This window comes from Temnothorax americanus, unplaced genomic scaffold (genome assembly GCF_048541705.1).
Source record: "Temnothorax americanus isolate GAGA-0224 unplaced genomic scaffold, ASM4854170v1 Scaffold2, whole genome shotgun sequence".
Lineage (NCBI taxonomy): Eukaryota > Metazoa > Arthropoda > Insecta > Hymenoptera > Formicidae > Temnothorax > Temnothorax americanus.
This window is the reverse complement of record NW_027509338.1, coordinates 1,255,231-1,272,773: the sequence shown is the minus strand read 5'-3', so window position 1 is coordinate 1,272,773 and position 17,543 is coordinate 1,255,231. Positions and strand designations below refer to the sequence as shown.

At 37.2% G+C, this 17,543-nt stretch overlaps 1 protein-coding gene across 1 annotated transcript in view; it reads right to left on the bottom strand.

The window, feature by feature from the left end:
* Hr3 (nuclear hormone receptor 3 ROR-beta) overlaps positions 1-16,006 on the bottom strand; it is a 108,027-nt gene extending 92,021 nt beyond the window's left edge. The window contains exon 1 of the mRNA XM_077404824.1: positions 15,332-16,006. Within this exon, the coding sequence (XP_077260950.1) occupies positions 15,332-15,350 (19 nt within the window). The 5' untranslated portion in view covers positions 15,351-16,006. The remainder of the gene's footprint in view (positions 1-15,331) is intronic.
* Between the last annotated feature and the right edge of the window lie 1,537 nt (positions 16,007-17,543).

Here is a 17,543-nt window from a genome sequence, read left to right as displayed (position 1 = left end):
TCGTATATTTTATATTATGCCTTTATACAAGAAATTATTATTTATGTATTATATTTATATTTTATTAATTTTCCATATTTATTACTGCACTTCTACATACATATATTATTAATATGTATTTTATTGTCTTACGTAATTTATTTGTCCATTGCGATGAATCGCAATTAAATGAAATATTTAAAATATAGCATTTTTATATTAAAAATTTTTTATTTTAAAAGTACTTTTTAACATATCCATTTAAAATAGAATTATACTCAATAATGAAGTAGCTTGGAAAGAGAAAGAGAGAAATACGCCGGGGTTAAATTACGCGCCGGAAGTTCTTCAATGAATGTGGATGAACTAGCGTAAACTGGCCTTTGGACGATTCGGGGGTGGTGCACCTTGCGCATGTGCGACTCCCGTGCGACTTGGCTACCCTTCCTTCGATCGCGTTACTAGCCCGACTTCGTCGGAGGATAGCTCGTCTTATCGGATAAACCCGATAAACGATAGGACAGGCTGCGCGATGCTGGCTGTCTTTGTTTGCCGCGCATATAATTTGCCGTATTTTTTCCATTTTTTTCTCGGGCATTCGGGCATTCGGATGACGGGCACAATCTGAACACTGAGGGTAACGATTCCCTACTTAATGTTTAAGCTTTTGTTAATAAATAATCGACAGAGCGAAGAGGGACGGCATTACATCTTCGACGAAAATCATCAAAATTCTGAAATATTTCTTTCTACTTGAAGATAAATACTGCTGGAAGAATTCTGTATAATTGAGATTTTTGTTAAATTATTATGTTACAATGATAATTTTTATTACATAATTTTTATGATAATTTAGAGAGAAGTCTACCGCACTTGCTTGTAATTCACAAAGGCAAGGAAGAGTAAACAACCATAAAATCTTGCCAGTTTTTAATTTAGACAATCAATTCTCCGTTTTCTTCGAGGATTTTTTTACGTGGCGCCTTTATCGAACGCTCGGTGAATATCGCGCTACCGTTATCGCACACCCTTTCGAATGGATCTGCGATTTAAGCGTGTCCGTTTCGCATTGAAACCGTGTCCGGGATGCGAGCCGCGGAGGGGAGCCGCGCGCGAAATGGGCCCTCTCCGCACCGGGCACGGACGGCGGAGGCCCGGCGCGGAGACGCGAGCCGTTGCATTTTCAGAAACGGTACTTCTAACTGTATCTCACATGTGTATAAGCGCGTACGTGTGCCGCGCCGCTCACCTGTCGGACAGCCGCGCTCGGTGCGATCGCCGAACAACAGCAGCCGATGAACTCGCCGCGCGACCGGCGCGACCATTGATCCAGAGAGAACTGGAGGGGGGGGGGTGCGCTTCATCAGAATTATATATTACGTGGGAGAAATACTTTTTCTTTCTGTTGCTATTATATATTAAAATTATTTTCTTTGCCTTTTTTTTAAATTGATATATTTTTAGTATTTTAAATTAAAAGAAATAACGTTTTCTTTAAGCATTATTATAAATATAAATCATATCAAATGTAAATTAATTGTCGTTCATTACTCTAAAAATATTCTTGATTAATTCTTTGTATTATAATTATATAGTTTTTTGTCAAAGAGTACATGTAGAAATTGAAATAATTATTAGCTTGTAAGAAAATAAAAATTTGTGAAAATAAATATATTTTTTAAAGTACACAATCTCTATTTCTCTTTAATATTTTTTTAAATCCATGATACTGTACCTGAATGGTTCAAACGAGCTTTGAAGAAGGATACGCGAGAAGCAACGGTTAGCGGATCTTCTTCTACGCAGGTACTTACGTATATGCGGGTCGCGTGTACGGATACTCACGTAATGTGGGCCCGTTTGCCGGAGATACCGTAAGACCTTGCATTATTACGTCACAGCGATAGAGAACTAGCGTGGTTAGGAAGGCGTACAAAGGACAACGGAGAAAGGGGTGAAGGAGAAAGGAGGGGTAACACGCTTCTGGCGCGGAGATAATAAACTCTGCCTATTCCAAAATTAAAATTCTTGACGCGTCGTGGATGAACTTCTATTTTCGTCCACGAACATGATGTCCCGGAACGATATGTGTTGTTATATTTAGATTCGATTTATTTCGGTCGAAAAAACTCGAGTTAAGTTTAATTACAAAAATCATTTGGCACTGAAATGTGACAAATTATTAAGCTATCAGTGTAAATAAACAAGAATAATTCTATAATTAATTTATAAATTGATTTATTATTAATTTATAAATTGTTTGTTAGAAAGAAGTTAAAAAAGATATAGGGAACATATGTTATGAAGTGTTTAAGAAAATGTTAAACATATAATACTTTTGTTAGTAAACAAAGTAAAAATTATAAAATGTATATTTTACAAAATGTAAAATCATGAATCTACAAATTATATTTGAATCTATAGTAATATTTGAATCTATAATTTATATTTGGCAAATACGATAAATTTATTATCTCAAAATATAAAAAAATTTTTACTCATTACGAATTATTAAGCACCTTTTAAAGGACATTAATAAAAATACGATATTTTATTCTCTTCTCAATTTGATTGGATCGAATTGAAAGATAAAAATCGACACATGATTTAAAAATGCATTTCGCGTCGCATGATCGAATTCGTAGAAGTAAATCGGGCCAAAACAGCCATTGACTTTCCGCATAAATCAAGGCGAGTGGGTTAGAATTGTGGATTCCCGCTAGTTTTATACCGTTTTCCGTCAAGCTTTTTATGCGTGCTCGCGTGCGTGCGTGAGTACGATTCCGATTTGCGGATGTTTGGCTTTATGCGAGCCGATGCGCGTCCTGATAAGCTCTCATCGCGTGCAACGAATCGTTCACGTTGCGCTCGGATAACGAAATTTTTTTTCCATCAGTCTCTCCTAATTTATCTTCTAATTTATTTTCAAGTTTTATATAATGACAGAGACACGCACGGCTTATTATGGTCGAATGTAATACAAAGTAATCATATGATTCAAAATATTAAAAGTATATATGTATAACATCTGAAATAGTTTGATGTCGTAATTCTGTAAAACACATTCTTACATTATGATTTCACCCCTTATTCAATGAATTTTTTAAAGCACTTTCTTATCTGATATTAATTAATTATTGAAATTAATATTAATTAATTTATATATCGAGAGATTATATTATTAATTTTTTATCCGAGATAGATTTTTAACTAAAAATGTTATTTTTATATTAATTACTTTTCAGTAAATTTAATTACATTTTCCAAATCATTATTTCTAGATATTCGCGATTAATTTCCGAGCAATATTATAGTCCATAGTATTGTCAATCTCTAAACGGCCAAAGAATGTCTTTTACCGTTCGAATCGACGTACCGTTATCGTTTAAGGCGTATCGTTTGTCCTTACTCATTACTATCTTTTATGTACAAACTCAACCGACGGCGGCGGCGAGTCAACGAACAAGCGCGCGGCTGCAACGCGGCACGGTGCGGCACGGTGCTTCGTTAAGCGTTTCGCAAAATCGCTCCTGCCATGCCGCGCCGGTGCGGCGAGCCGAGCACGGCGCAGCGGCGGCGCGAAGGCCTCGGTTAAAATCACCGGGCCCTTTCAGCTCCCTCCGGGGCCCGACACCCCACCCCTCGACCCGGACCTCTCCTTCCCGCACCCTCTGGCCGCCTGCCGACGGACGCGGCCCGCGTCCACGTGTTTCTATCTGCGGTCAGTGCACTTTGCTGCACGAACCGCGGCCGTTTACCGAAGGTCCACGCAACGCGACCGCGCTTAATAATCATCCTCCGGAGGAGGATCGTCGACCCTGGTGCGCCCGAGAGAGCGCAGGAAGCGCAGGAAAACAAAGCTGGCATACGAATTCGACAGATTGCGGGGCGGAAACGCGCGTATTTTCGTGCACGCAATAAGAGGTAATGAATGTTGGATCTCGTCGATCACGAGAACTTGATGTCGAAACACTGAAAAATTTCAAATTGTTTGATTTAAGGCTACCGAAATTTCCGAAAGATTTAGAGAAAAAGACTTGGGGAGCAAGGCTCTTAAATATATTAATTTAAATGTGCGTAAAATTTCACATATCTTTTTAAATTTCTTCCTTTTTTATTCTACGAACTTCTCGTGTATTATAAATCTTTCATTCTTTAAGCTAGCTTTAAGCGGTTTAACATTTTTAATTTCGTATATTATACCTTTGTACATTTGTCTCGTTCCATTATTCACTTTTTAACTCTTTCGATTGACAAGTTTATCAAAATTATCGATTCGAACATCTTCGATATCATTGAATCCATAAACCTGTGATTATTCTATATACCTCTAATATTGTCACTCATAAATATATAAATTTTTCACATCTTAGTTTTATATCTCAGCTTTACTTCTTCCGTCTCTCTTACATCGATAGTATTGGATAGCGATGAATCTTTGTTTCCCAGATTCCCTTTAGAGAGATCGTTGGACCCATAAATCCCGTTGCCCTCTCGGTGGTTCCCGGAATTATCCCGCAGAATCTATTTTTACCATTTCGACATAGAATGGAGTATAGAGACGGAAGTGAGGGAGGCCACGCGGAAGATTCTCGCCCGATAAGGGAATACGCGTGGGTTCCGGTCATTCGTCTCCATCTCGATATTCTCTCATTCTCTGGCTCTGGCGCGAACGCCGCCGCGTATCTCTGTGTCGCTGACACGTACTAAACAGAATGCGCGCTGTTCGGAAACGGCGCGGCGTCGTCGCGCGACGTCGCGGAAGTGGAAAAAAAATGCAGAGATGCAATCGCCGCGACGACGTACTAATGACGACGTGGATACTTTTGAATCGCGGATCGCTAACATCACTCGTGTGTGCTTTAAAAAAAAAAAAAAAAAAAAAAAAAAAAAATGTAAGTACGATTAAATCGCCGCGTCATCGAGAAATCATTTCTGTCGTCTGGTGCGTCCCGCAATTCTTACCAAGTCGACAGTTTGCAAACAGAATAACTCGAATCACTGAGATGAATGATCATATTTACACGAGATGCCGATGTTATTTTTATTATTCAAAATAGGTTTGTGTATCAATTTAATTTGAATAAATACATTTAATATTTTGATACAGAAATTACTGCAGATTTTAAATTTGATGTTATTTTTATGAATTATTAATTTTAATTATTACGCATTATGTGAGAAGATCTTATGTAACAAATTTCAACTCTAATTAATTTTTAGTAATTTATGAAAATTTTTTACACATCAATACATTATTATTCAATAGGATTTTTAGAATTGTACAATACAATTGAATATTACAATCGAATAAGATATTTAGAGGACATTTACAATCGTGTAATACAATCGAATTTTTGAACACTGATAGTCGCAGGAAGATAACAAACATGACTAATATAACATGCTGATCCAGCAGTTCGTGATCATAATGACACGATGATTCATCCATATAAGCGAATTACCGACTCCAGGTGGCCTTAAACTTGCTAAACGTTTTCATACAAGCGCGGCAAGAACGCTTCTGATTTAAATTACAATTAATTTTATTGCGTCATCGCCGATTCATTCCCAACAACGGGAGAAGAAAACGCCTACGCGCGAATAAATAGACACGTATACGCGATACACCGGTGTGCCAAGGAGATTTCTAAAGAGTGACAAAGAACGTCAGGGATAGAGGACCCATAGGAAGAGCGGCGGCGGGAGGTAGGGGAAGATAAACGGATGGCCCTAGGAAGGTTCACGGCCGGGTGGTTGCTTCAAATCAGGCAGGTAAGGTGCCTTCGACGCGAAGGAGAGACATCGCTCTCTCTCGCCACGTGGTGGCGAGGGGGTCAACGTCCTCCAGACGAGGTTCGTGGAGGTGAGCACTCCGTGGAGGTGAGCCACGGCCGGTGACTTTGCCCGTGCGCGCGCGGACTTGCCTAAAGTCTTCCCGCTCGTTCATTCCGTTCATTCTTTGTGTCTTACGAGCCGCCGTTGTACAATCCCTCTCTTTGTTCCCCTTTAGATATACCCGCCAGGAATTTTTGTCGACCCCACGCGGTTCAATCACGCGACAAGGCATCACGCGCGGGGCCGCGCGCATCGTCCGTGATTGATGTACCGTCGCGCAGTAATAGGCGCAATGCAAAGAGCGATACGAAGTTGCGTATCACCCTATAGGTATATTGAAGACAAAGGGTTAATTACTGACGCCTACGGGTTTCCTTCCGGGCCATTCTCCGGCATAGAAGAGTTTTTTTTAGGAACGAAGAGAATGTCTCTGAGAAGACAAGCGTGTACGCGTGTCCATTATGATAGACCATAAGATTATATCATGTTCATTTAATACTAATATTAGATTTTAAAGATTGGTATATTTATTTGTGATTTATAATCCGACTTTTAATAAATTTAATTTTTATTGCAAGCAGTTTATTTATTGTAATATAGAAAATTTAAGTTCTTTGAGCGTTATTTCTTCTTGTCAATTTATCTTCGCGAATTAAAGACATTATTGAAAAAAATGCAACAGAGTTTGTGTAGAATATTCAGCATTATTTAAATAAAATTGTCTCATAGCATCATCAAGATATTTCTCATTGAAAAGTGGCAAAATTTATTTTAACGTTTTCTACTGACTGGTGTTAAATGATTTACTGACAATCTGCGGTATTGACTTTCGTAATTCACGAGTTTTCCATTTCTTTTACGTTTAATTACCACCGGTATTACCTCTTCCAGAGGTATGTAAAGGTATTCTCGAAGCAATGCGGGGTTCGCGCATTAACGTATGCGTAAGGGAGCGCTACGTGGGCCGTGTCCGCGAATTTCGACGGTCTCCCGAATAGGAGAGGGAGAGCCGCGAGTTTTGGCCGTGCGGCGAGGACGAGCCGAGCCGAGCGGGTCGAGTGAACGGGCGCGTAACACCTGCGGTCGACGACCCTTGCGGTGCTATCGAATACCTGCCGACGCGACGACTCGCTCGTCCACGTTTGCGTCCGCTCTTTCGGCCCATGAAGGCTCCGATTCGGCCATCGGATCGTGATTATCGCTAGGACTCAAGTTCGTAAACCATTTTTTAAAGGAACTTTTCTAGCTGTCTATCTTCTTCTTTACCGGATATTAATTATATTGGATGAAAACTATGATTCGCGGATGTGTATCGCAATATAAATTTGTATAAATTTATTATATATTTATATATAATAGAGAAACATTTATGTTTTTATGTATATGTAAAAAATTTTTTCTGTATTGAGAGAAAGACAGGTAGGTAAATTGGTGGTATAAACAAGTTATATTGCAGATCTAAAGATATCAAGAGATACGTGTATTGCACGACACATAAATTATTTCACGATCTATGTATACGTATTGATTTATATATTTATCCTTATAGATACAATGATTCAATTTTCCCTCCTGCTACTTTATATATCGCTGGCCTAGATCTCCGCGTCAAGATTTAATATTAATTCAATCGATTAAATCTTTGTTATTTCATGTTCTGTGTTGCATTATTGACAAACTATATAAGAGAAAATATCATATTGACTGGATGTTTGTGTATTTAAATTTTACACATATCTTATATAATATAAATTCCTTAAAAAATAATTTATATATTGCACAAAGCGTCACATATTTTGACGAAGAAGAAATTCAGAACAATGTAGATGACATCCGTTCGCATGCTGTCAATGAAACGTTAACAATGAACAAAACGATATGAGTAAAGACGACACCTCGAAATGGATGTAAATATTTAGAAGCTCATTTCGGACAAATTATCAATTCTAATTGCCTTGTTATCCATTTAGATATACGCGCCATATCATTATCACCCAGTGTCTCCCTACGCCAATATTATTGTTGCGTGCGCCCGGTAAGATCGAAATACATGAAAGAGCGTTGAACGTGAGCTCGACCTTCCTCTCCGCGACCTTAAGCGCTCAATAGCAACGTTCAAGCAACGAGAAATGAATCCAGAAGAGAGGAGATTCGTCCTATGAGTCATGGATAGAGCGTGGCAGTGACCGAGCTCGCGCGAGCTGGCGATCATTCGTTAGGAATTAGTTTCCGTTAACGCGTATTCCGCCTCTCGGAATGCTTCAAGCGAGTTAAATATTTAGTTTTACTTTTTTCATCTAATTTTTTTATAAACAAATAAAAAAATTTCTGTAAAATTTTTTTGGTTTTAATTCTAATTAACATGAAACTGTTTCTTTTACCTTTAAATATCATAATTTTTTGGAAAATAAGGGAAAAATATTATTTTTTAAATTCTGATTTAAAAATGTAACATGTTAAAGCGTTACACGTGCGTCTGTATGTATGTGTGTGTAAACAGAAATGTATTCGTAATATAGAATGCATTTCGTATAACTGTATTTGGTAAGAGACATATTAAAATAACTATTATGTATGTGCTTAAATTCAGACACAGTTAACTTAATTATTATTTAATGATATCATTAAGTAATTAGTTTAAAATCCTAATTAGATTTTTGCACAAGTTTCTTCTGTCTTAATAAATTTCTAATACACGGTCATCAAGATGATTGTCGCGGAAGAGTTAATTATATAGTGAGAAGTTCCAAATCACTTCATCTTCGAATTCCTCGCTGATCGATGTAAAACATTAACGGGTAACGAACTCTTACTCAAGCTAACCGACTTTTTCGTTCGAGTGTTGTTGAATGAAAATCTCAGATTTCGAATAATCTTTCTGTTCGCGTATGATCCATCTTTTGTAATGATTAGGAGGCAAAAAAACGCCTCAAAAATGTAAACGTAAAAGTAAAGAAAGTGTTAGTTTTTCTACAGATAATTTAATTACCTATCACGTGAGAATTGTTTATCAATGTTTTAATTCAAATAATTTTTAATGTAATTTCAAAAATGTTGAGATTAATATATAAATAATATATAAACAAATGAAAAATGTTTACTTGAACTTAAAATAATTACAATATTGTAATTTTTTAACTATTTTAGTTTCTCTATCAAAAATATTTTTCCTTTTTTTGAAAATAGATATTGCCCGTATAATAGTTAAAGACATTTTAGAATAATTGATAAATACAAAATCAAAGTAATATTTCATAAAGTCGTTTTCGATCAAATATTAAGCAAAATTGAATATGTAAATGTTATTAAAAAAGAGATAATGATGATTATATGTAGGTAAATTATACATATATGTATGTATAATAAAAAATGTTAAAGAGAGAAATTTAGGAATAAAAATAATCTTAATCTTCAGTCGACGTGAATCATAGAAGTACACGTGAGTAATAGGCGTGTCATCGTGAAAAAATGTCAAGTTCCTTCAGAGAGTGACACCTGTCTCTCTATCTTCGATCGATGTTTCGCACGGGGGTCGGAAAACGTTCCTGTAGATCGTAAAAATGTTGGAGGAGACATGGTCCAAGATCGGCTCGCTCGGAATGGAGTAATAGCAGTAGCAGCGGTAGTAATAGAAACAGTAGAACGGAAAGGGAGGGAAAGATGAAACGGGGCGCGGGTGGGGGTGGAGTAGTAAGAAACAGCTGGTGGGTTGAACGAGTCGCGCGAGTTCAATGACTGGAGAACGAAAGAACCTGGTTTTGAGTTAGGTAGGTAGGTAGGTAGGTAGGTAGGTAGATAGGTAGGCGCGACGAGTGGCGCAATTACGCGCGTAGCTACGCATAATGTATATGTACGCGCGCGTCACCCGTCGGGGTTGCTACATCGATATCGATACTACATCGTGGTATCGATATTTGGAATCGAGTGAAAATACCGACGCTGAATTTCGTGCAAGAAAGAAGAGACAAGAGTGAAGAAAATAAAGTAAAAGGCTCGGTATTAATATTAACTCTTTAGGATATCTTGATGGTTTATAATTAAGACTATTAGTTTATAATTAGGTTATTAATTAAGACTATTAACAACTTTTTAAAATGTCAAAAGGAAAAATAAATATCAATGTGCAAGTATCAAAGAAGGAAGGTTTCTATTAATAATCGAGTGGCTTTGTAGTATCGCGTTAGTATATTTCCTATATAGTTACGCGTAGCAACGGTCTTTCGATGCTGAATTCGTAATGACGATTGTTCACTGGGGTGTAAATGATCTTATTTGCGCGATATTTCAACACGATTTAATCCTTTTAATACAAGAAACGTATATGGAAAATCATATAGAATATCATTTAGAAAAAAATAAAAAAAATTAATTGTTTATCTATTATACTGTATGCGATTAAGCTCGCGATTACCTTTTAATTAAGAAAAAGTTGACAAAAGTCTAAATTCTAAAACTATATGATATTAGAAGAAAATCGTTATTTTGTATATATTTCTAATTTACGCAACAAAGAAAATGCAATTGTTACGCAATTAATAATTAAGTCATTTCATAGGCTAGTAACTGCAACTTATGAATCATTCTTTCAAATATGAAATAATTCCAGTTTATGTTTTCGCTGTAAAGCAAAGTTATCTATAATTTCGTAATATATCGCAAATTGCGACAAGCCTATCGTGACGCATGAATCTTTCGATTGTTGCTCGAGGTACGGGAAGAAGTACTGCAAGAGACGAGGCTCGAACTCGCTTCAAGTCGCTCGGTCATGGGCCTACCATAACGGTACACCCGGCAGCGTAATTTGGGTAGAGGCTCCCATCGACATATACAGGCTCGGTTCATCGCCTGCTTATGCCCTTCGTGCGTTTCGATGTACGCGATGCGATATGCTTGGGTAATGTCTTTACATCGGTCGGGCCGTATGCGACTTATGCGACTCTTGTAGGGATATAAATAAATATCCGGGGTTACCGCCCTCTTTCTCGCGCATTCTGGAAAACTATAGTTTAATAGGGTGATTTTATATCCTTTGAAGTAGTTGCGGTTCGAAGATACAGATAGTTCGTTCGCCGATAACAGGCAGTCTCTATATACTTGTATTATTTTATATGGAACAAAAATTGTTTTTATAAATATTTTTTATTTTAAAAATTATTATTATATTGTGGAATAATAGAACGCTAATATATGTGTACCGTAATCATTATATAGTCTGTTTAAACTAATGATATATTTTTAATACTTCATTAAACTTAATCTTTATTTAGAAAAAACTTAATTTAAAAAGATTGCCTTTTAGTGTAAAATGAGAAATTTAAATATATCGTTATCTTAATAGTTGAAATTAGAAGTAATAAAATTGGTTAATATATTAGATTTATTATTTAATTAAATAACATTATATTCATATCAGTCATAAATCTTCAAAGAATTTTTTTTAAATTTATTTGTTAATCAAAAACTCAATAACGTTTATATTGATTGGTGATATAGACCTGTATTGTTTAACTATATTCCGAACGGCAAGGCAGAGAGGACTCTGATGATTGATTTTACTGGCACAGAATTGATCCTGTTTTAACAAGTAACGAACTGTACTCGGTATATACTTCATTTTCTGGTTCCGAATTTATCACAATCAGAATTTTATTTTTTTAAATTCTACCTGTGATTATAAAATTTAAAAGAGGGGAAGATTGGCGTAATTAAATAATTTCTATATTAAAGAGTAATAGAAGAGTAATAGAACAAGTAGAAATAATTACATATATAAAAAAGATTATTTGCAAAGTAAAAAATTTTTTATTAAAATTATATTAGAGATATTTTTTTTAGAGTTTTAACCATCAAAATTTTTTGCAGATAATTACATTAAAATATATATCGGGACTATCGGGAGAGATAGTTACATGAGCAACTGCTGGTATATCTATATTGTGAATTTATTTTCATGTGACGCCAAATCTTTCTCTATACATATACAATATACATATATGATGTATGTGCATTTACATTGCATGTCATTGCAGTATGACGCCTTCATTTTTCGATATCACGACATGGGTACCCTGAATTTTTATATAGCGATTTATGTCATGAATTTTCATAGTATCTCGTGTCACTTTACCTCACGGAAAAATACGACGGCAGTGCCACGTGAAGCTGGTCCGCAATCTCATCTTTCTATCACGATAGTATATTCTCTCTTACATATCTCAATTTACTCCTATATATTCTCACCGAGCTCGAATAAACTCTTCTTCGCTTTGCCAACGCCGTAATTTTGTTCACGATATACCGCGCCGTATCACGCGTTCTGCGCGATAAAGATAAAGAAAAATGGAGAGACTCGAGGACACACAAAGACGGAAAGCGAGCGCGCACGAATGCGCGTGGAAGGATCACGTGCGTGCGTGCGTTCGTGCGTTCGTGTGGTATGGTGTACGTTCAAGAAGGTTCATTGACCCTCGCTTTTGTTCGTGTACCGAGCGGCGAGCTTGTCGGCGCTTAGTTCGGCAAGCGGGCGCAGGCCCATCCGAGGCCCACGCGGGACCGGGAGGGCATCGGGTACCGAAATCTGCTTCATGGCCGTGCCCGGTTAGGTAATCGATCGCGCAACGCCCTTAAGTTTACCAAGGTCTTTGCCACCTGTCGCAGGAAGAGAATCTCGCTTTTCATTACCTGCCCTTCCCTTCGCTCGCGTGTACCTTCCCGCTCCCTTTTCCTTTTCTCACTTTAATTGCCTGCTCATTTTTTGTGCGTTGCTCAATTCTCGATTATACTTTTTTTCGGTGATTTTAAATTACGTGTTTTTTAATATTTCACACATAACTCGTGTTTGGTTTATTATTTTTTAAATATTTTTGGTAGTATTTTTTTTGGCCATTGCATAGCGTGTATTCTGTTTTGTTTGCTTTATTTTTATCATATGATTTCGCATTGAAATGCCTACGTAGTTATTGCTTTCATTAGCGTAATTTGACACGTTACATCTGCTTTCGCATGCATTCCTTTAACATCAACTCATCTACGCTTTGTCATGTAATTTTTACACCTACTACACCACCAAGTACAAAGCATGATTTATTGCTATTACTGTTACCTTTACATTTCTGATTACTCCCTTAGATATTGCTTTATATTCTATTTTCTGTTACGGAAATTATCATATAATAAAAGATTAGGTGTGTGATTCGCGTATAAATTTTATAAAATATTTTATAAGTTTATTTTAGTTATTTTATAGATTTGTTTCAGTTTTTACAATTTTTAATATTCATGAAGTATTAGAAAATAGAGAGTAAATTGGAGGAATAAATGATTTAAACATTTCAACGAAGGGTGGACAGTTTTAATCGGTATATTTCCAAAGTTAATTTCACTAATATTTTATTTAATCCTATCAAGCGATAACGGATTCTCTATTATTATCATGGATATATATATATATATCTCCATATATATATTATATATATATATATATATATATATATATATATATATATGGACGAAATTACCTTTGTTTAAATATCATCGTATCCCATTTGATTTTTCGATAATTCGCGAGATAAGACATCGATTAAGAACGTAATGTAATATTTATAGGATGATCAGTTTATTTAACTATTTACGTTCATTGTAATACGCGCGCGGTATAACTATAAGTGGCTTAATAATATATTTTACTAAAATCAATCAGCCGATTATTAATTAATTCTATTTGTTACATTTTTTAAACAATTAAATTCTTGATTTCTCTACAATAAAAAAAAATTAAATATTGGCCGAATTATTTGTTTTTGGTTAAAATTAGACTGTTAGTTATCGTATACAAAGAAAATATATTTAAAATTACACTAACTGTAATCCATTAGTCAACATGATGTCATGTCATAATCATCATAGATTTGGTATAATATAATGGTATAATTCGTATAATATAATGATATTTCCACCATTGAATGTATATCTTTATACAGAAATATACAGATATATAAACTCAAAAGATGTGTTCTAGAACTTTAGCTGTCAAACAACTAGAATAAATTATGTTTATTTCGCAAAATCTAATCAGTTTTCTACGTAAAATATATATAACTATATATTTGTCTAATTAAGAGATTCAGAGATACATCAAATTACGTTAATTTAATAATGTAATACTATTGCTGGATATTTGTGTGCATCGACTTTCTTTCCCAGTTAATAATTAAAGAAAATTTTGATTATTCGTAATTAAGAATAATAGGCATCAGATCGAGTGATATCGATAAGTCCATGACATATGATCGATGGGACGAAGAGATTGAAGAGCGCACACTCGATGGATCTCGGAGAGGCAGAAGAGCGTCGCGGATTACGCGACCGCGTCGTCAGTGTGTTACTGACCTCGAGTGACCCTGCCATCGTGACCGCAACATCGCGTACTGTTACCTTCTGCGAACGAGCCTATTTTTCCCCAGGCAGTATTCCTTTTCATTCCGATTAAATATTCTTTTCTGTTACTACCCTACTCTTCCGAATAATTCGAGAATTGACTTGCTTGCCTTAATCCCTCCACAGGAAGAATCAAGAAGCGCTTTGTATAAATCTAGGTAGAGTCACGGAAGAATAGGATATCGTGAAATCTTAATCATTCGTTTGTCAAGATGTACATATGAAATAGCCTTCTCTTTAGCGTCACCGTTATTCTTTGCAACGTATAAATAGAAATTGTAACATTAACTTCAGTTTCAGCGAAAAAAAGAAGTAAAAAAATTTTAAAAATATCTTATCGAAAGGATAAATTCGTGTGATCATTGTGTCGCCAGAAATTAAATGCATGATGCAAATTATTAGATATTGCAATAGACAATGTCAAATCATTAATTTGTCATTTCAGGAATTAATTCAGCAACAACAGATTTATCAATGAATTTGTGATATCGATGAGAGAATGTTTAATAAACGTTCAATTTTTCATCGATATTTCATTCTGTCAATTATGTTATGATTTTTATGAAACATGAAATTCTTAGTGCAAATTATTACGTAATATACAACTAAATTTCATCTTATTTGTTATTAATTTAACTCAAAAAACCAGATATCGCAGGATGCGAGTGTCTTTTCCGCTAAATCAATAGTCCGCAGTGTGAAAGGGTTAAAGCGCTGAAAGGATCGATGCCATGTGAATCTTTGATAGCGCCCATTAAATCTACACACTCGGATTCGTATTTATCTTTCGCGAGAGACTTCCCGCAAAGTCATTAACCCTTACGCCCAGAATAAGTATCATCGTAATATTTACATGTCGCGAAAATATTTGATTAAGCAAAATTGTATGTAATAACGCGTAACGTTTAATTAACATTTCTTGCAATTATTATTAAAAAGGATTAATAAATTGTCGCAATTAAAAAATACCCGTGTTGCACTTCACAACACAGAAAGTGTCACAAGATCGTCGTGAGGCCTGACTTACACGTATAAGTTCCTATTTATTTTCGATAAACCGATGTAAAATGTCACTCACCTCTTATCGTGCTAGGCATCTTGTCCGAGATCGCATATCCTGGTATTCACAACGCCGCCTTTCCCGAAAATCGCTCTTATCTCTCACCTCGACTCTCTCACTTATCACCCACTTAAGTAAATCCCGTTAATCACTATATATACGCGTTAAGAACAATTCCGTTTCTTCCGGGTTCCGTCCTTTTCGATCGATTTCTCACTGATCATTCAATCGTATATCCATACTCCACCGTTCTCGGGAACACAAATCAAAGAACGCGCCGCCGCCACATAGCGATATCGAGCGCCGCGACGCTCGATACAGGATAGATCAGGGTTCCGTCTTCCACCGATGATTTTCTCGACTCCTATTCGCACTCTCGCACATTCGATATTATCCTTTCCTCTCTCCCTCGTAATTCTTCCGATCTCAAAGATGCAAGTACAAATTTTGCCTGAGGAGGCCACGGTTCTGTATTTCTTCAGATTCTCCACACAAAATCTAATTAATCTTTCGAATTGATAATTGGAATTGATCACTAGCTTAATGATTTAAATGATCACAAATTCTGTTTGCAGGTTGCAAAATCAATTTTGCGTTAATATATCAATCAGATCGCGATCACGGATTCGTTCTGGAAGCGAGCTCGTCGCTCCTCGCGGATCCGTTCCCGCGAACGTCACTGCTGACAATGACGCCGCCTTTGAAATCGGAACTGGCGCGATTACAAACCGCAACAGCTGAATGAAAAGTCCAAGATTGCGATCGAGTCTTTTTGATTTTTCGCACCGGAGTCAATACCGCGGGTAAGCCGTACTCCGATCCTTTACTTTGCGTATCACTGTAATCCCAAATTTACACTCGTAGTGCACGATGAATTATTTCGCGATCGCCTTTATCTTTTTTCCATATGAGAGAATTATTTCCCGATATTATCAATTATTAGATATTATCTTCCTTCATCTTTTCGTTCACCGTGCTCTTCAGCCTTTCTTGATCTTCACACACGCGATCGGGAGACGGTTCTTTTCTTCTCAACGTCAGCACGGCTAGTAAAATCGCCGCGGTCGACCGCAATCACCCTTATCCCCCACTTTTTTTTCGAGGTAAGGACTGCCAGGTATCTTTAGGCGATCGTTTGCTTTTTGTTTTCCAATTTTTTCTACTTCTTCCTCCGTCTCCTCGCGTTTCGTTGGTGCGCGCGGCGTTACCGTTTCCGTTCGGTTCTACCTGTACACTTCGAGGTTCGGCGGTGGTCCGGTGGTGGTAGCTGGTGAGTGACTCTACCGCAGAGATCCACAGGTGCTCGCGCACGGTGCTGCTCGTCATCGTACCCTCACCACCGTCGGCTGCCGCCGCCACCGCCGCCGCCGTCGCTGCCGCCACCGCCACCGCCACCGCCGCCGCCGCCGCCGTCACCCTGCCCCCTCCTACGTGGGTTCACCGGTTCACTCTTCTGCCTCCATCACCGGTTCGTCGTCGTTCGCGTGCCCCTACCAGACGAGCGGTAGCATAAAGCGAACGGTCTTTCTTCATCCCCCACCCAAAGCCCTCCTCCTCTCTGTGGTCCTCTCCTTATGTTTTTCTTCCTCTTCCTCCTTCTTTGTCCACTTCATCTTTTTTTCGCTTTCTTTCTCGTCCGTTTTCTTGTTTTCAGGCCCCTTGTCTTGCCCCCTACGTGTTTTCCCCGCGCTTTCTTCTCCCATCTTCTCATTTCTTTATTTTTTCCTTCTCCGTGACTTCCAACCTACGTTGATTCTTTGTCTTTCTTACGTTTTCTTGCTTCTTTTCCTTTTCTTTGGGTTTCATGCACTTTTTGGTTGTCTTTTTTTCTCTTTTTTCTTCTTTTGTTATATTCTTCTCTATTCTTTCATTTCCGTGTAGTTCTACCACTTCGTTCTCTCTTCATCTTGAGGCTTGGCCGCCTCCACATTGCTGCGCACACGGATCTCTTCCGTGACGAGAGTCACTCGGTCGCGCCGTTCACCGTTATTCGCCCGTAGGGTGCCACCCTCTTTAGGTCTGGTATCCTGCCGGATCCGGCGTGCATTGAGCACGCGGGAGCAGATTGATCAAAGATATTCAGATGCTCAGATATCAGATTTTTTTGATATTTAACAAAGTGAGAAAACAAGTAATAGTAAAGTCCAATGAGAAATCGACCTTATACAACGTTTAGTTATATTTTATGAACTTTTAGTGATTTGATTTAATTATTTGCTTAATAAATATT